This window comes from Vitis riparia, chromosome 12 (genome assembly GCF_004353265.1).
Source record: "Vitis riparia cultivar Riparia Gloire de Montpellier isolate 1030 chromosome 12, EGFV_Vit.rip_1.0, whole genome shotgun sequence".
NCBI lineage: Eukaryota > Viridiplantae > Streptophyta > Magnoliopsida > Vitales > Vitaceae > Vitis > Vitis riparia.
The window spans coordinates 4,920,497-4,940,941 of record NC_048442.1 but is presented as its reverse complement, the minus strand read 5'-3'; the positions used below and the strand labels follow the sequence as shown (position 1 = coordinate 4,940,941).

Sequence of the window (20,445 nt, the reverse complement as noted above, 5' to 3'; positions counted from 1 at the left end):
ATCTAGGGAAGCATGGTTGAAGGAGGGGGATAGAAATACTAGATTCTTCCACAAGATGGCTGACACTCATGGAAGGAGGAATTTGATGGCTAGAATTAAGATTAATGGAACTTGGTTCATAGAGGAGAATGAAATCAAGGAAGCTATGGTTAGTGCCTTCCAAAGCCTTCTCACGGATTTAGGGGAGTGGAGGCCCAATTTAAACGGGTTGTCGTTTGAGTTAGAGGCTTAGGAGGCTGCATGGTTGGAGGAGCCTTTATCAAAGGAGGAAGTTTTCGATGCCCTTTCGTGTTTTAGCAGGGATAAAGCATTAGGCCTAGATGGATTCTCTATGGCCTTTTGGCAATTTTCTTAGGAGTTTGTGAAGGATGAGGTGATGGGTTTCTTTAAGGAGTTTTATAACCAAGGTCGTTTTGTTAAGAGCTTGAATGTAACTTTTCTAGTTTTAATTCCAAAGAAAGGGAGTGTTGAAGATTTGCGGGATTTTAGGCTAATTAGCTTGGTAAGAGGGTTGTACAAGTGATTGGCTTAGGTGCTAGCCAATAGGTTAAAGGTGGCGGTAGCAAAGGTGATTTCCAAGGCCCAAAATGCCTTTGTCAAGGGAAGACAAATTTTGGATGCAGTTCTTATTACCAATGAAGCCATTGATTCGATTTCGAAAAGCAATGATTATGCGATTCTTTGCAAACGTGATATGGGGAAGGCTATGGTCATGTTGGTCCTTCTTGCTTCCGGTTATGGAAAATATGGGTTTTAGAGAGAAATAGATTGGATGGATGAAATGGTGCATATCCAATGCTAGGTTCTCGGTTTTGGTCAATGACACCCCTTTAGGTTTCTTTTAAAGCTCTAGAGGACTAAGGCAGGGAGATCCCTTTTTGCCCTGTTTATTTGTGATTGCAATGAAGGCACTTAGTTGTCTCTTTAAGAGAGTAGTGGTTGGAGGTTTTTTGTCAGGTTGTCATGTGAGGGGTAGGGGTGATGAAGGGATTTTGGTATCCCATTTGTTATTCGCTTATGATATGCTTGTTTTTTGTGAGGCCTCCTAGTATCACATGACCTATTTATGTTGGTTGCTTTTGTGGTTTGAGGTCATTTTAGGTTGAGAATTAATTTGGATAAAAATGAGTTAATTCCAATGGGTAGAGTGGATAATGTAGAAGAACTAGTTTTTGAGTTTGGTTGCAAGATGGGAAGTCTCCCTTCCTCTTACTTGGGACTACTGTTGGGTGCTCCGTTTAAGTCCATGTCAACTTGGGATGGTGTGGAAGAGATGTTTTGCAAGAGGTTGGCCATGTGGCAGAGGCAATACATTTCCAAAGGAGGGAGAATCACCCTGAGTCGTAGCACTTTGTCTAGCCTGGCCATTTCCTTCATGTCGTTGCTTTGCATGCCAAGGATGGTTAGATTGAGGTTAGAGCAGATCTAGAGGGACTTTTTGTGGGGAGATGGGGCTCTTGAGTGGGAATCTCATCTAGTAAGGTGGGCGGTTGTTTGCTTAGACAAGAGGAAAGGGGCATTAGAATTAAGTATCTTTCTACCCTTAATAAGGCTCTCTTTGGCAAGTGGTGTAGGCGTTTTGCAAATGAGAGGAGGGCCTTTTGGAATCAAGTAATCAATAGGAAGCATGGAGAAGAAAGAGGGAGATGGTGTTCTCGGGAATTGATATGGAATAAAGATGGAAGAGATATGGAATATGTGTTGATCTCTTCACCACTGATCTTCCCATAAGAGAAAAAAGGATCTATCACCAAATACAAGGCAAATCTGACAAATGTAGTTGTGTGTCTACTTTTGATGGACCTTGTTGAGAGAGGAACCACACCTTGAAAAGTACCTTGCCAAGGAAACACATTTGTCTATCCCATCTATTCTTAAAAAAGGCATTATTTCTCTTGATTGTTGAATCCTGTTAGGACCATTTTTCCTTGGAAATCTTTTACTGATGCCTAGCTCATTGGATTTGAGCCTTCAAATAAAATATTTTTTTTGATACGTAAGCACAAATATATTAGCAAAGGCAAACGCCGCAAGGTACACAGGGAGTATACGAGGCGACGACGGCCTCACAACAAAGGACCAAAAAACAAACAAAAAAAAAAACCCACCAGCCCTCAACTGGAGGCTAGCCACTCCAGGAAACCTATAAGGGAGCGGGACTCCGCACCATTATACAACTTAGCCCACCCCCACAAATTACAAACAAAAGAATATTTAATTTTCTGTATAGCAAGCTCCCCCCCCCTAAATGCTAGTCTATTCCTTTCTTTCCACACCGTCCAAAAAATAAATAACGGTATGGATCTCCAAATTCTCTTCCTCTTTTTGCCCACAAAAGAGCCCTTCCAGCTGATAATCACCTCCTTTACAGTTTCTGGAAAAACCCACTGGACTCCAAACAGGCTAAGAACCATCCCCCACAACACTCCAGCCACTGTACACTGAATAAGAAGATGATTTACATTTTCCTCCTCACTACCACAAAGGTAACACCTGTTAGGCATCTGCCATCCTCTCTTTTGAAGCCTATCAATAGTAAGAACCCTTCCCCAAGTCGCTTCCCAAGCGAAAAATGCTAACTTGGAAGGAACATTCTCCACCCAAACTTCTTTTTTGGGAAACATAGGGATGCTATGGCTGGTCACCAGCCCATACGCATCCTTGACTTCATACTTCCCATTTTTCCCCCCCTTCCATACAGCCAAGTCTTCCTCCAAGGATATTCTTTGACTCCTTAAGATTTGTAGCAATTCGTCAACCCGGGTCAGCTCCCAATCATTGAACCTTCTAATAAACCTAAGGTTCCAGCCTCCTTGGCCAGCAGACTGGTCCCATAACTCCCCCACAGTGGCACTTTTTTGTGCAGCCACATTAAAGAGATTAGGGAATCTCCTGGCCAGCCCCACATCCCCACACCAAGTGTCCTTCCAAAAACTGATTTTGGTGCCTTTTCCAACCTTAAAAGCCATATTGTTCCAACACCAATCTGCTTCTTTCATAATATCCTTCCAAAGCCCAACACCAAAAGCCCCATTTGCTTTTTTAGTTCTCCACCCAAATTCCTCTTGTCCATACTTAGCCACAAGAACACGTTTCCACATCTCCTCCTTAGCATGAGCAAACCTCCAAACCCATTTTCCAAGGAGGGCTTTGTTCAAGAAGACTAGTTTCCTCAAGCCAAGCCCCCCCTTCTCCTTGCTCACACACACCCTCTCCCAACTGACAAGGTGAGCTTTCCTCTCCAAACTTCCCCCTCCCCACAAGAAGTCTCTTTGCAAATTTTCTAGTCTTCTCGCCACTGTCTTAGGCATCCGGAATAGGGACAGCTGGTAAAGTGGCATGCTAGCCAATGTACTCTTTATAAGGGTGATTCTACCACCCTTAGAGAGATATTGCCGCTTCCACAAGCTAATTGAAGCTTCTTCATGCATTCCTCCTCCTTGGAACAATGGAAGCCCCCCTGCAGTTTGTTAGCCTATTAGCAACCTTAATTGGGATTTTAAAGAGAGAGAGAGAGAGATGACAGTTGAGACATTGACAAGATGGTTGAACCAAGGTAACTCTCAATTCCAGAAATATATATTTTGTTCCGCCATCAAGGCACTTAGGTACATCTTCGAGTACTGGATCCTGAAACTAAACTGCTCTAGGATTGTGTCCTGAAGACCATGACACTTGAGCAGCCTGTTTCCGTTAAGATGAAAGAGTTTTATTTAGTTGACTACCCAATCTCATATTAGAACCTAAACAAAATCTCTTGGACATGCAGATCTTTTAAATCTGGGAGCCTGTAAAGTAACCTTGATGGTGATCCTATGATTCTCCATCTTTTCCTTATAATTCTTATCTTTGTTCAAGAAATATGTCCTTTCACCATCTTTAATAATTTGATATGTTGTGCAATAGATCACTGCATGTTATTATGTTTGACCACATGGTTCAGTTTGCTCAAGTTTAGTTTGAACATGGTTTTTTTTTCTTTGTTTTCTCTTTGTAGGGTTGTTGAAATGCAAGAAATCCTTGATCAACAACTTGCTGAGGAAGCAGCCGAGGCTGAGGGAGGAGGGACCATGGCATCAATTGCAAATCCTCGTAGAACTGCAAAGTAGCTACCTTGAACTGGTTTCCAAGATTGATTAGTATCTCTCTACTTGATGTTTATTATCTCTCCCCATTCTGATCTGGACATTGGGATTCCATACATCTGTCCTGACATATTGTATTCTTCACTGTCCTTGGAGGGATGTAATGCATTATATGATGATGATTGAATCCTTATTCTCTGCAGAAAATCTACAACGGCAACAGCTTCTTCGAGGCACTTAACACAACAGAAGTTGAAGATCCAAGGGAAAGGGTATAAGGATAAGTGCTATGAGCAAATAAGGAAGACAGTTGAACAAAGGTTTAATAAGCTTTTGACGGAGGTGAACATTTCATATTACCTACTATATCACAATGGAATTGAAACAGTTTGACTTTTTGTCTTATATATTTTATTCTAACATTAATTCATGCATCAGCTTGTTTTTGAGGATCTAAAAGCTGCTTTGGAGGAAGCTAGAACGGTATGAAGAACTAATCTCCATAATCCCCTAATATATCTTTGTTTGATTTCTTTCTGTTAGACTTCAAGGATTTGCATATCTAGGAACCTTATGTGAAGAGAGAGAGAGAAAAGGGAGAATCCCTAATTATTGTTATTGAAAAACTGTAAAGAATACACATTGGACTTGGGTATATATATACATGTTAGTGGGACCCACAATACAATAAGGAAAGAAAAGGAAAAGGAAAAGTAAATAACCTAAATAACTATACACTATCTAACACTCTCCCTCAAGCTGGAGCATATATGTTATATGCACCAAGCTTGTTACAAATGTATTTAATTCTAGGACCTTTGAGAGATTTAGTAAAAATATCTGCTAGTTGATCATTTGAATTGACAAAACTAGTCGCCACACATCCTGATGCGATCTTCTCTCTAATGAAGTGACAGTCAACTTCAATGTGTTTGGTCCTTTCATGGAAGACTGGATTGGATGCAATATACAAAGCGGCTTGGTGGTCACAGATGAGCTTCATCTGTTCATCCTTTCCAAATCTCAACTCTCGAAGATGTTTCAGCCATATGAGTTCACATGTTGCTAGAGCCATAGCTCGATACTCGGCTTCAGCACTAGATCTGGCCACTACATCTTGTTTCTTACTCTTCCAAGATATTAGGTTACCTCCAATAAAAACACAATACCCGGAAGTGGAACGTCTATCTGTGGGTGAGTCAGCCCAATCTGCATCTGTGTAACCAACAACTTGGGTATGACCTTTGTTTTCATACAACACACCTTGGCTTGGTGTGCTTTTGATATATCAAAGAATGCGGATTACAGCATCCCAATGGCTATCACATGGTGACTGTAGGAATTGACTAACCACACTTACAGGAAAAGAAATGTCTGGACGAGTAATGGTGAGGTAGTTCAGTTTACCTACAAGTCGCCGATATCTCCTATGATCTCCTAAAGGCTCCCCCTGTCCTGGTATAAGTTTGACATTTGGATCCATAGGAGTGTCTACCGGTTTACAGTCTAACATACCGGTTTCTTCCAAGATGTCTAAAGCATACTTCCTTTGGGAAAGAACCACACCGGAACTGGATTGAGCTATCTCAATCCCTAAGAAATACTTGAGTTTCCCCTAGTCTTTAGTTTGAAAGTGGGTGAAAAGGTGTTGCTTTAGTTTCTGAATACCATTCTGATCACTGCCTGTAATGACGATGTCGTCCACATAAACTACCAGATAAATACACTACCCCGAAGAGTTATGATGATAGAAAACGGAATGGTCTGCTATAATACGGAACATGCCAAACTCCTGAACAACATAACTAAAACGGCTAAACCATGCTCGAGGAGATTGTTTCAAGCCATAGAGAAAACGACATAACCTGCACACTAAACCAGACTCCCCCTGAGCAACAAAACCAGGTGGTTGCTCCATATAAACTTCCTTAGCAAGATCCCCATGAAGGAAAGCATTTTTAATATCTAACTGATAAAGAGGCCAAGAATGCATAGCAACCATGGAGAGCAATAGACGAACAGAAGCTATCTTGGTAACAGGAGAGAAAGTGTCACTATAATCAGAACCATAAACCTGAGTATAGCCTTTAGCAACCAAGTGGGCCTTAAGGCGATCAACCTGACCATCAGGGCCAACCTTAACTGTGTAGACCCAACGACAACCAACTATAGATTTACCAAAGGGTAAAACAACAAGAACCCAAGTGCCATTGGAGTGTAAAGCAGCCATTTCATCTACCATTGCCTGTCGCCAGCCTGGATGGGAAAGAGCCTCAGGGGTGCTCTTGGGATGAGAAACAGAAGATATAGCAGAAACAAATGCAGAATAGGGTGAAGATAATCGATGGTAACTCAAAAAATTGTAAATGGGATGAGAATTACGAGTAGATTGATTACCTTTTCGAAGAGCAATGGGTAAGTCAGCAGAAGGAGGCAGAGCCGGGGCAGGAGAAGCCGAAGGGATAGGAAGTGAGTCAGCAGGTACCTCGGCCAAAGAAGGAGGAACAACGACACGATGACGGCGATGATAAACCTGAAGTGGGCGAGAAGGCACTGCATCAGGCGAGGAGATAAAGGGAAGGGGTAAGACTTCAGAAACAGGAAGAGACTCTGAGGTGGAGAAGAACGGTGAGTCCTCAAAGAAAGTGACATCAGCGGAGAGAAAGTAGCAATGAGTCTCAGAGGAATAACAACGATAACCCTTTTGAAGTCTGGAATATCCCAAGAAGATGCATTTTGTGGCTCTGGCAGAAAGTTTGTCCTGTCCAGGAGTGAGAATATGAACAAAGCAAGTACAACAAAAAACACGAGGAGGAAGGAAATAAAGTGGTTGGTCAAGGAAAAGAAGGAAATGAGGAATCTGATCGTGTAATACAGATGATGACATACGATTAATCAAATAACATGCTTTAAGAACAGCGTCCCCCCCAAAAATGAAAAGGAACATGACTATGGAGAAGGAGAGTACGAGCTGTCTCAACAAGATGTCGATTCTTACGTTCAGCTACCCCATTTTGTTGAGGAGTATGAGCACAAGAAGACTGATGAATGATCCCATGTTGGGACATAAATGAAGTAAATGGTGTAGAAAAATATTCCCTGACATTGTCATTATGCAACACACGAATAGAAATATTGAACTGAGTTTGGATTTCAGCATAAAATTTCTGAAAAATAGAGAATAACTCAGCTCAATTTTTCATTAAAAATAACCAAGTACATCGAGAATAGTCATCAATGAAAGTGACAAAATACTGAAATCCTAAAGTAGACGCGGTCCGACAAGGACCCCAAACATCAGTGTGGACAAGTTCAAAAAGAGACTTTGCCCGATTATTCAAACGCTTTGGGAACGAGACACGAGTATGTTTCCCAAACTGATAGGACTCACACGCAAGCGACGACAAAGATGAAAAACTAGGGACCATTTTCTGGAACTTGGATAGACTAGGGTGGCCCAGGCGACTGTGGATGAGAAGGGGAGCATCAGTGGAAATGCAAACTACAGGAGTTGAAGGCGCGGTGAGGTGATAGAGGCCTTGAGACTCACGTCCTATGCCAATCGTCTTCCCCGTAATCCGGTTCTGCAAGGTCACAAATTTATCAGAGAAAGTGATAGAACAGTTAAGAGTGCGAGTTATTTTGCTGATGAAAATAAGATTAAAAGGACACTCAAGGGCATAAAGGACAGAATGGAGAGGTAAGGAAGGGAGAGGATGAGTGAAACCAAAACCAAAACCTTTAGCCATAGTTTGGGAACCATTAGCTAAAGTAACAGTAGGTAAGGTAGAGGTAGTAGTAATAGAAGAGAAAAGATCCTTATTACCAGATATGTGATCAGAAGCGCCAGAATCTAGAATCCAAGGTCCAAGAGAAGATGTGTGGGTAAGACAAGCAGAAGCATTACCAGTCTGGGCAACAGAAGCAACAAAAGCTGACTTGGTGGCCCGATAGCGGAGATAGTCATCATACTCACTGTCAGTGAGGGAAATACCCTGAGATGTGGAGGAACTAGGAGGTTGAGGTGACTGAGGATCAGATGACTGGGCCACGTGGGCAGTGCGGGGAGGCCGCCCATGTAACTGATAACACTGATCACGAGTGTGGCCAAGCTTATTGCAATAGGTGCAATGAAGACGTTGGCCTCTACCTCGGTTACCACTGCGTCCTCCTCGAGAGCTAGTTTGAGAAACTAACACAGAAGAATCTGAAGTGTTATCAGATGACAAAGTCTGAGTGGAGGAGATACGGAGGAGGCGAGCAAACACATCATCCAAGGATGGAATGGAGGAACTGCTAAGAATCTGATCGCGGACGGTCTCGAGATCTGGACGGAGGCCAATAAGCGTAAGAACCATGAAGAACTTGTCAATCTGTATTTGTTGATCCCCAACATCAGTAGTAAGAAGCATCACGGTCAAGAATTCCTCCTTAAGAGAGGCAATCTGGCCAATATAAGTAGATAAATCCATGTCTTGTTGTCTGACATTGACAATAGAAGAAGCCACCTTATAAAGACGTTGGATATCATTCGTGTATAGCCCTTTCGCCTGATTCCAAAATTTAAAGCATGTTTTGTAGGCCCGAAGATGAAGTAGAATCTTAGGATCAACTGATTGTCATAACACACTACATAACTATGCATCTATCTTCCTCCATTGTACTCTGTCAACTTCAGGGATATCCGCCTCCTGTGTAACAAGGTGATCCTCATAACCTTGACCCATAAACCAAAGCTCCATAGAGGCTGACCAGGACAAATAATTTTCACTTCCAATCAATTTCTCCGAAGTAATCATAGGAGATCCAGATATGACAGAGGAAAAAGTGAAACTTTTAGTAGCCATATCTACTTATCTGGTGAAGGAAATACGTTTGGATCGAAGAGAGCCCTAATACGGCTTATCGCAGACTTCCTAAGACACGTGCAGGGCTCGGGGTGGAGAGGAAGTCACCGGAGGTCGCCGAAAAGGCGGTTTAGAGGGCCGGCGGAGACAAAAAACCCAAAAAAATGCACTTTTAGGGCTCAGATGACACAAGCGCAGATGGAGGGTGGCTAGACAGCGTCAGGCGAGGCTAGAGGTGGAAGCGCGTGGCCGAAAAGTGCCTCACGCGCCCTCACGTGCTGGCGCGTGAGATTCAGGCCGCTGGAGAAGAGACGCGCGTGGCTGGGATTCTTCCTCCGGTGCTTTGAGAAAAGTTGAAGATCTCCTCCTTGTGCACCTGATGGTATGGTCGGTGTCGGAAAAGGACTTCGCCGGAAAAGGTCGCCGGAAAATTCGTCGGCGGTGAGGGTTTTCTGACGGCATACAGTTGATCGGAAGCTTTAGGAGATGAGAAGGGTGACCGGAATGAAACACGGTCACTGAAAGATTTCCCAGAATGGATTCACGGATAAACCGGAAATAATTAGGGTTTTTTTCTCCCTAGGCTCTGATACCATGTGAAGAGAGAGAGAGAAAAGGGAGAATCCCTAATTATTGTTATTGAAAAACTGTAAATAATACACATTGGACTTGGGTATATATATACATGTTAGTGGGATCCACAATACAATAAGGAAAGAAAAGGAAATGGAAAAGTAAATAACCTAAATAACTATACACTATCTAATACCTTATATGACTTGGCTTCGGCTTGATGGAGTTTGGTGTTTTCCTTGGGAATTACTAAGTCATTTATAGAATAGACAAAGAGTAGAAAGCTTCAAAAAGTGATATGTTTTGACTCAAATGGTTTGATTTTGATGCTGAGAATTATTAATGAGGTTTAAAGCTAGTCTTCCTCGTATTATATTCACTGTTTGGCTATGATCCAAAATTAGATCCTATAAGCACCCTTACTGGGATAATCAGCTGCTCTGCCACTCTTTCTCTTGTTTTTTTTGCTATTTTGCAGAGCAACTTCTTGATCTCATAGTTTTACTTCTCCCACAATTATCCTATGTGCACCTTGTCTTTGTAGAAATCTCAATGAACGGGTGACTGTGGATTTATTACAGCCGTCTCCCTCCTTTGAAAGCATGGTCTCTTCTGCCCCAGACTAAGGGTCAGGTCTTGCATGGGTCAAAATCTTTTTCTTCAAATCCTTCTTCTCTCCAAGAAGGATAACCTGTCCTCTTTGTTGTTGGTCAAACTGTTCTGAAAAACCCAAGCCCCTAAAGTCAGCTTCCTCATGGTTGGTCTTACAAGAAAGTGAATACCAATAATATGCTTCCGAACTGGAAGCCTTTCAGAAGCATCAGCAATAGCAGATGTGTTATATGCAGGAAAAGTTGGTGGATTTTTTGTCCCCCTTAAGTGGTAATAAGTGGTAATTATTGTTTGTTCCACATTTTTATTTTTGTAATCTTCCTTATGTTTGTATTGCTTCTATTTCAGGAATTTTTTTCTCTCTTGTTTTGATATGATTTATATGTTATGGGATGATATATTCTTCTTGATCTTTTTAATTAATGGAACGATCTGGCAAGCTTCTGACAAAAATGAAACCTTAATACAAGAAATCTCCTTTTCAGGAGAATAACTAGTTAGCTGATTTGAATGTGTTAAACTCTTAAGGTGGAAGGCTGAGTTCAGAATAATATATTTGATAATATTATCTAACGTTTCAGCTGTCAATGCAAGCATTTTGATTGAACTGTACACCCAAGTATGAGCCCTAGGAAGTGTGAGTCCTCGTGGCATCAGGTGATTAAAAGCATCTACAATTTGCATGTTAATTGGTGGCGTGCCAACTTTGTTGTCAAGATGTTGCATTGATGTACTTGTGAAGCTATATCCCAAGGATATCAAGAGTTTATTTGCTATCTTTGTTTTACAGTTAGCAATGGACCATTGATATGTTGCTGGGATGATCTTTGGTTCACTGTACCAACCCCTACACTGTCTTCACATTGCTTCTATGATAAGGGGTTCCCTTATCACTAGCTTCTTATTGTTACACATGTTTCCCTGTGTTGGAACTTTGATTTCCATAGAAATTCAATGGACAACAAAATCAATGGTAATTCATGCCAATTTGAATAATGAAAATCTAAAATGCTTGGGCATCCTGACTAAACTTGATTGATCTTATTCGAGATTTCAAAGTTACTTCCTCCACTAACATTCTAGATCAGGATTTATAATTATTAACTTTACCATCCTTTTGTAAATGCTAAATTTTACTGTATTCCTTTGTCCAAATTGTCATAGTTTGTGATAATTGTATAGGCAACTTACTCCCCTTAGTTTTTCTAGTTTTACTCCTTGATTTTAGCTGTTAATGTATTTTTTCAATCGATGAAGAAGGGGTTCCTCCTTATTTTCAGATTATCACAACCATCTAAAGAAAACTAGTATGCTACTTATTTCTCAAGAAAGTGCGATGGCACTTCAATAGTTGCTAATATATTTAGTAGTTTTACTAAGAGCTGATTTAACATCTGGATGTGTTTGCGAAACAGGGAATCTTAAGTATGTCTTAATGTGAAGTAGATTAAGTTGGCAATTAATTCATGTAGTAATACTAATAGTAGCATTATTGGTGGCCTTGGCCCTTCAGGTACTGCTGGGAAAACTTTAGTTCTAGGATTTTGATCCCTTGAATGTATGTCTTCTTCTGAGTGAAAAAAGAGGATGAGAATGGTTGAGAGGAAGTCGGTGAAGGTCTTGATTGAGAGGAAGACCTTCTTGATTAGGTTGGAAGGTGAGCAAGGAGGTGAATGGTGTTCGATGACAGAGATAAGTAGAGGCTCTGTTTTTGCATTAAGTTTTGAAAAGGAGGCAGTTGGGTGGTTGGTTGAATGCTTGATGAAAGCCTTAGCATTGAAGAATCATATAGGTTTCAACAAAAAATTCAGGGGAAAATGCAGGGCTCATCTGTTGGAAGTGGGCTTCAACAACCATGGAAGGTTCATAAGGATCTCGGAGTTCGCTACCAACAGAAAACCTCCCGTTCTGATCATTCCTGAGGGTGACAAGGGCAGGGGTTGGAGAGTATCAAAAAGCGTTAGCTACAATGTTGGTGGTCCCATATCCGAGTGCAGCAGAGAAAGGAAGGAATATAAGAGGGGAAAGCTGGCCTCACAACAAAGTGGGTTTGATGTACAGATCCTATGCCAAGACAGTTAGTGACGAAGGGCCAAGAGGAGGAGGTCTAGTTCCAGTGGGGAGGTGGGCGCGAGCTGTGGTTTGTGAAAGCAAGTCTGACAGGGAGAATTGGGCTGAGGTTGGAAGATTGGTGGCGAGAAGCTTAGGGAAGAATGGCGTGGTAACGATTATACCCATTTCAGCTGGAAAGGGTGTATTTTTCGTTGAAACAACCGAGGAAGCCATATTTCTCCATGATTTGAGGAAGTTAAGGGCTGGGGAAAGGAACTTCATTCAGTTGCGAAGATGGTCGCCGAAGGAAAATGCGGAAGTAGACGGGAAATTTAGAGAAGGATGGATCGAATTAAGGGGTTGCCATTTCACTATGGTCGGAGGTTCACCTGAAGAAGATTGTGGAGCAATGGGGGTCTGTAAATGAAATCGATTGGCGTACGCTGAAGTTATTTGATCTTAGCAGGGCGAGGTTAAAGATCGTAATGAAGGATAGGGCAATACTTCCAGCTATGTTGGAGGTGACTGATGGAGATTGGGTGTTTACAGTCGTCGTCGTTGTGGTCGGAGACGAAGAAAGACGGAGAGGTAGCGGAAACAGTGAGTCGACTCGGGTGGCTGTCGCTTCTCACACGGGGACAGGTGGAGGAAGACGAGGGGAGTGCGGCAGATCAACGGCGGAGGGAAGGTACCGTGTCGGGGAAGATAACAGACATTGGAAGGAGGGAGAAAGGGGTAAGGGCTGCCAACTCCCGTCGCAGTCTCGTCTGAAGTCAATAGATGGGATGGACAGGATTGGTGAAGGAGGAGGAGATTGGGCCGGAGAAGATGAGGCCATCGCTGATGTGGGTTGTCGGGCCTATGAGAGGAAGGTCCAGTCGCTGACAAATCCAAGTGTAGTTACATTGGGCTGCAAGCTTAAAGGCCCGTTGGGCTTGGGCCTAAGCCCAGAAGAGGCTACCCTAGTTGAGACTGTGGCGCCGTTACGTAAGGAAGAAGAAGGCTCTTCTTCTGCAATCGAAAAGGGAAAATCAGCTCCTGGACTCCTTGAGTTTCAGTCGAGCAGGCCAGCGGAGAAGAAGGTGTTGTACGGTTCAAGGAAGCTGTGGTTAACCTTCTTTCCCCCAAGCTCAGAGCATCGACAAGGTATCCGATGCAGCAGCGAGCCCATTTTGCGTGGAAAATTCAAGGTGGACAGCGAAGAAGATCCAAAGATAGACGATTTAGGTGCCGAATCTCAGGCGAACAGAAGATCAAATGCAAGCCCTCTTTTTTCTCCGTGTTTTCCAAGGCTTCGCAAGGAGAAATTAGGGGAAAGGGATGCGTCGCCGAGAAAGGAAGCAGATCTGCACATTTTTTCATCCGACGAAGATATGGAAGGTTTTTTGGGCCGAGTGGGGTCCGATTCTCGTGGCTCAGCAGTCATGGTTAAGCCATCTTCGCCAGAAACCAGAGGTAAAGGGCCTAGCTTGAGGGGGAACTGTGATTCGAGGGTTGCGGAAATTCTGGAGGTAACGCCTTCACTTTTTAATTCCACCCATCCATATATACCCCCTTCTAGTGGCTCCACAAAATCCCTCTTGAATCCTTCCGTCCACATTCTGAGCCCCCCTACCCCCTTGCATCCCGATTCAGCTTCTCAATCTCTGGTACTTATGAAAAACCGAGTAAACTCTGAATTTTTTTTCAAAAAAATCAACGATGATGGTCAAACGTCTGTTGATATCCCTAATTTAGAGATGGAAATGGAGGTGATCCAGCCTGCTTGTCCTTACCAGATGCCTGAGGGTGTTAATTCTCTCTCAGTTAATTTAAGATCACCTGTCAAGGAGTCCAGCAAGGATACAGGTAACTTGGGAGGTATTGCGGGCTCTCCTTCGGGTGAGTTCCAAATAGAAGGACTGTCCCCTAGGAAAATGGCAAAAGTACGTGAGGTTTTAAAGACTCTGGATATCAAAGTATATTCCAGGAGGAAGAGCAGATGCTCCACAGGATTGTGAGACTAATTGGTTTTGGTTCGGAGATTAGGGCCAGAGAGTTTCACATGAAGATAATCAGTTGGAATACCAAGGGTTTGTGTTCAAAGAAAAAGAGAAGGGTGGTTAAGGATTTTTGAGATCAGAAAAGCCGGATGTAGTGATGATTCAGGAAACAAAAAGGAGGAGTGTGATAGAAGATTCGTGGTAGTGTTTGGACAGTCAGAAATAAGGATTGGGCAGCCCTTCCGGCATGTGGGGCTTCGGGTGGGATTTTGATCATATGGGACGCCAAAAAATTGTGTAGGGAGGAGGTAGTGTTAGGTTCTTTTTCGGTCTCAATCAAATTCGCATTGGACGATTGCGAATCTGTATGGCTATCTGCAGTTTATGGTCCAAACAACTCAGCTCTCAGGAAGGATTTTTGGATGGAGCTTTCAAACATTGGTGGGCTTGCTTATCCGCGTTGGTGTGTGGGCGGGGACTTTAATGTCATAAGGAGAAGTTCAGAAAAATTGGGCGGTTCTAGATTAACCCCAAGCATGAAGGATTTTGATGATTTCATAAGAGATTGTGAATTGATTGATTTACCTTTAAGGAGTGCATCATTTACATGGTCAAACATGCAAGAAAATCCAGTTTGCAAGAGATTAGATCGTTTCCTGTACTCAAATGAGTGGGAACAAGTATTTCCTCAAAGCATTCAAGGAGTACTGCCAAGATGGACATCGGATCATTGGCCGATTGTCTTGGAAACTAATCCGTTCAAGTGGGGTCCAACGCCGTTCAGGTTTGAGAATATGTGGTTGCAACATCCTAGTTTTAAGGAGAGTTTTGGAAGATGGTGGAGGGAGTTTCAAGGAAATGGGTGGGAAGGGCACAAGTTCATGAGGAAATTACAGTTTATTAAAGCCAAATTGAAAGAGTGGAATAAGGCTACTTTTGGAGAGCTAAGTAAAAGGAAAAAGGATATATTATCTGATTTAGTTAACTTTGATTCGTTAGAGCAAGAAGGGGGCCTATCCCATGAACTTTTAGCCCAAAGAGTTGTAAGAAAAGGGGAACTAGAGGAGTTGATTTTGAGGGAAGAAATACATTGGAGACAAAAAGCTAGGGTGAAATGGGTAAAAGAAGGGGATTGCAACTCAAAATTTTTTCATAAGGTGGCCAATGGCAGGAGAAATAGGAAATTTATTAAAGAGTTGGAGAATGAAAATGGCCTAATGATGAATGATTCAGAGAGCATAAAAGATGAGATTTTAAGGTATTTTGAAAAGCTCTATGCGAGTCCTCCTGGAGAGCCTTGGAGAGTGGAAGGCTTAGATTGGTCCCCTATATCTGGAGAGAGTGCGCTTAGGTTGGAATCCCCCTTTACTGAAGAAGAGATTTTTAAGGCTATTTTTTAGATGGACAGGGATAAGGCTCCGGGGCCGGATGGATTTACCATTGCAGTGTTTCAAGATTGTTGGGAAGTGATAAAGGAGGATCTAGTGAAAGTGTTTGCAGAATTTCATAGGAGCGGAATTATTAATCAAAGTACCAATGCTTCCTTTATAGCTCTGATACCTAAAAAAAGCATGTCAAGGAGAATCTCAGACTTTAGACCTATTAGCTTGATCACTAGTCTATACAAGATAATAGCCAAGGTGTTAGCAGGGCGCATAAGAGGGGTACTTCATGAGACCATCCATTCTACTCAAGGAGCCTTTGTTCAAGGGAGACAAATTTTGGATGCAGTTCTCATAGCCAATGAGATAGTGGATGAGAAAAGAAGATCAGGGGAGGAAGGAGTTGTATTCAAAATTGACTTTGAAAAGGCCTATGATCATGTAAGTTGGGATTTTTTGGATCATGTGTTGGAGACGAAAGGGTTTGGTCTTAGATGGAGGAAATGGATGAGAGGTTGCTTGTCCTCGGTTTCTTTTGCAGTCTTGGTGAATGGTAATGCGAAAGGGTGGGTAAAGGCATCTAGAGGTTTAAGACAAGGAGACCCTTTATCACCGTTCTTGTTCACCATAGTGGCAGATGTATTGAGTAGGATGTTATTGAAAGCTGAGGAGAGAAACGTCTTGGAGGGTTTCAGGGTGGGAAGGAACAGAACAAGGGTTTCCCACTTGCAATTTGCAGATGATACCATTTTCTTTTCCAGCTCTCGGGAGGAGGATATGATGACCCTTAAGAATGTCCTGCTAGTGTTTGGGCATATTTCCGGTTTGAAAGTTAATCTTGACAAAAGCAATATCTATGGTATTAACCTTGAGCAGAATCACCTTTCTAGGTTGGCCGAGATGCTTAACTGCAAGGCTTCCGGGTGGCCTATACTTTACTTGGGCCTCCCTCTGGGAGGAATCCTAAGGCGTGTGGCTTTTGGGATCCTGTGATTGAGAGGATATCAAGGAGATTAGATGGGTGGCAGAAGGCATATTTATCTTTTAGAGGCAGAATAACCCTCATTCAATCTTGCCTCACCCATATGCCATGTTACTTTCTTTCCTTGTTTAAGATTCCCGCCTCTGTGGCAGCAAAAATTGAGAGAATGCAAAAAGATTTTTTATGGTCAGGCGTAGGGGAAGGCAAAAGGGACCATTTGGTTAATTGGGACGTAGTGTGTAAGCCGAAATCGAGAGGGGGATTGGGTTTTGGAAAGATATCTATAAGGAATGTCGCTCTTTTAGGGAAGTGGTTGTGGAGATATCCTAGGGAGGATTCAGCTCTGTGGCATCAGGTTATTTTAAGCATTTATGGATCACACTCCAATGGCTGGGATGTTAACAACATAGTTAGATGGTCTCATCGTTGTCCTTGGAAGGCCATAGCACTAGTCTACCAAGAGTTTTCCAAGTTTACTCAGTTTGTGGTAGGTAATGGGGATAGAATTCGGTTTTGGGATGACTTGTGGTGGGGGGAACAACCTTTGGGAGTCCAATATCCAAGATTACTTAGCGTAGTCACGGATAAAAATGCTCTTATTTCATCAATTCTTGGATATACCCGCCCATTTTCTTGGAACTTCAATTTTCGCCGAAATCTTTCTGATTATGAGATAGATGATTTAGAGGGCCTTATGCGATCTTTTGATCATCTTCACATATCACCTTCCGTTCCAGATAAGAGATCCTGGTCCTTATCTCCTTCAGGTCTCTTCACAGTCAATCTTTCTTTCTGGCCTTATCCCAATATTCTGAGTCGCCTCCAGTTTTCCCTACCAAGATTGTCTGGAATGCTCAAGTCCCTTTTAAAGTCAAGTCCTTTGTCTGGTTGGTGGCTCACAAGAAGGTTAACACTAATGACTTGCTACAATTGAGAAGACCCTACAAAGCACTTAGCCCTGACATATGTAAGTTGTGTATGAAGAATGGAGAAACAGTAGATCACCTTTTCCTTCATTGCTCTTTGACGAAGGGGTTGTGGCACAGATTATTCCAATCAGCAAAGATGGATTGGGTTTCCCCAAGGAGCATCTCTGACATGTTATCTAGTAATTTTAATGGTTTTGGATCTTCCAAGAGAGGGATTGTCTTATGGCAAAACGCGTGCATCGCGTTAATGTGGGTGGTGTGGCGGGAAAGAAATGCAAGGATTTTTAGGACAAAGCAAGGAATGCCGAGTATCTTTGGGATTCTATTTGTTTTCTTACTTCTTTTTGGGCTTTTTGTTCTAAGGTTTTTAAGGGGATTCCTCTTAACATACTACAACTTGATTGGTTAGCGGCGTGTAACTAGAGTGTCTTCTTTTCCCTTTTTGTACTTTCTTATATTTGTTTACTTGTAGTCTTGTTTTTCTTTGTTGGGAGGATTCCTCATCCTTCTATTTGTACCTTCTTTTTATCAATATATTCCTTTGTCGTTTCCTATCAAAAAATTTGGAGACCTTTTTCTTCCGTGAATCTATAGAGCTTTTGTAGTGTGTGGAGATTGCTTTTTCTGCCTACAGTCTGTGTAGATAGTTTTAGTTTTTGTGGTGCAATATACATTTCTACTCTTTGATCAGCAATTGTAGATCTTGGAAGGATTGCTCATCCTTCTTTGTATCTACCATTCTGTGAAATGAATGGAAAATACATTTATCTATCTATTGTGTTATTTTGCTCCTCATCTCAAAACTCAAATGCAAGGGGTGTTTTCTTTTTCTAAAATTTTCTTAATGCTGCTAGTTTTAAACTTTAATAGTCCTTTCTATTCATAAGCCACTTTTTCCTGCAAATGATGCCTCTGGTTTGGTTTTTTTGACTTTTAGATTGGAGAAGAGCTTGGAGATATTTATGACTATGTGGCTCCTTGTTTTCCCCCAAGGTTTGGTCCTTACTGAAATATGCTTTTGTTCTGACTTCTTCTGGTTTTATGCCTATCTTTAGCCATGTATCCCATTTTCTTTATGATTTGTGTTCTGAGGTTAGAAGAATCTTTTGCTTGTTAATTTCATTTTTATCCTTCTTCTATCTTTTCTATGTTTTATTCTTTTGCATTGGTGATGAGACAAACTCATGCTTCTATTGTGTAGCGCATAATCCTCTAAGTTGCTTGGGAAATTCTTTCTCCTACAGTGTTCTTGGAGGGTCTGAGTTTAGCTTCTGATATTTTTTTATCAGAGATTTAAATTCTTTTTCACTGGTTGAGGAGGATTTAGTCTTTTGCAAGGGAAATCATCCTTTTTGCTTCTTGGAGGCCTAGATTTTCCAATCATGTGTCCAGCTCAGAACTGGACACCACAACATTTCTTTTATATTGGTGCTGCTCATTTGTTTCGTACATTTGTGTGCGTCTGTGTCTTGTGAAGACTTTCATCCGTGAAAATGTTTTGTTTGTTCTAATTCAATCTTTCTTGATTGCAGATATGAAATATTCCAACTCATGGTAAATCTTTATACTGAGAGGTTCATTCAGATGCTCAGGCTGCTCAGTGACCGAGCAAATCAACTGACAAATATAGAGATTTTGAAGGTATTTTTTCTATTTATCTTTTTGCTCTAGTTTGTTTTGATGTATGTAAATATATATATATATATATTTTATAGGGATATTGTTAATATTATGGCATTTGATCACATCTGCTTATGTTCATATGGGCATTTTTTAGAAGATAGGTAGGCATGTATATTAATTCCATATAGCAGCAATAGCATGAATATTTGCAATATGTGGTCATGCAACAATGGTAATATTGTAGTTTGGGTTTCAGATATGGCTTGTGGACTGAAATAATTTTAGTATTTCAACCTGAGCCTCGTCTTTTTGAGCCTAAGATTACTCTATGACCTATGAGAGAGGTGTTTCCATTTGAGCTTTCTGTCTTCATGAGTTGGGGTTTACCTTATCATAGAACTTTTATCACTGTTTGTTCTTGTTTTTTTAGTTTTTTTCCCTTTTATCATCATAATTTTTTGTTTATAATTTTTGTTTCTTGCAACTAGGTAACTGGTTGGGTTGTTGAATACCAAGACAATCTAATTGGGCTTGGTGTTGATGATTCTTTAGCTCAAGTGTGTTCTGAGAGTGGTGCTATGGATCCTCTCATGAATTCATATGTTGAAAGGATGCAAGCCACAACAAAGGTAACAAATACTATCATAGATGCTCCTGTACTACTATTCTATAAGCTTATCATATTGCTAAGAACACTACCTGATTCTGCTCTCTAGAAATGGTATTTAAATATCCTGGAGGCTGATAAAGTACAACCACCAAAGAAAACAGAAGATGGAAAGCTATATACACCAGCTGCTGTTGACTTATTTAGGATCCTAGGAGAGCAGGTGCAAATTGTTCGGGAGAATAGCACCGATGTCATGCTATACAGAATTGCTTTGGCTGTCATTCAGGTGGATTCAGCTTCACAGTTGTTTGGTTATACTAAAAATCAGATGTATTATGCTAAGTGCCTTTTACAACTGAAACTTAAGATATGTTGTTTCTGCTGGTAGGGTGCTTTCTTGCTTTTCCAAATATTCACATTTACAATGGGTGCCCTTTTGTTACAGTTTCTTTACTTTTATATATATATATATATATATATATATATATATTAAAAGGAGGCACCAAAAGAGTGACCCAAAAGTATGCAGGAAGCATACACGAACTGCCAAAAGGCACAACCAGGAAAAAGAAGGGCTAAAAGAACATGAACCCCCTCAACGAGTGCCCAACCAATCAAAGAAGCTAACTAGAGACAAAGGGTCATCTTCTATAAAAATCTTAGTCCACGACCATAAAATACAAACAAAGGAGTTTTTTACCCTCTGGATAAAAAACTCCTCATTTTCAAAAGTAATTATATTCTTTTCCTTCCAAACTGTCTAAAAGA

General features: G+C 41.4%; 1 protein-coding gene across 3 annotated transcripts in view; it reads left to right on the top strand.

Annotated features, from left to right (window-relative positions):
- Positions 1–20,445, top strand: part of LOC117926675 (exocyst complex component SEC6-like) — a 50,709-nt gene that overhangs the window by 11,641 nt on the left and 18,623 nt on the right. For all 3 annotated transcript variants that reach the window (XM_034845884.1, XM_034845885.1, XM_034845886.1), the window contains exons 10-16: positions 3,998–4,105; positions 4,289–4,427; positions 4,524–4,568; positions 18,382–18,437; positions 18,977–19,085; positions 19,556–19,696; positions 19,784–19,963. In XM_034845884.1, the coding sequence (XP_034701775.1) occupies positions 3,998–4,105; positions 4,289–4,427; positions 4,524–4,568; positions 18,382–18,437; positions 18,977–19,085; positions 19,556–19,696; positions 19,784–19,963 (778 nt within the window). The remainder of the gene's footprint in view (positions 1–3,997; positions 4,106–4,288; positions 4,428–4,523; positions 4,569–18,381; positions 18,438–18,976; positions 19,086–19,555; positions 19,697–19,783; positions 19,964–20,445) is intronic.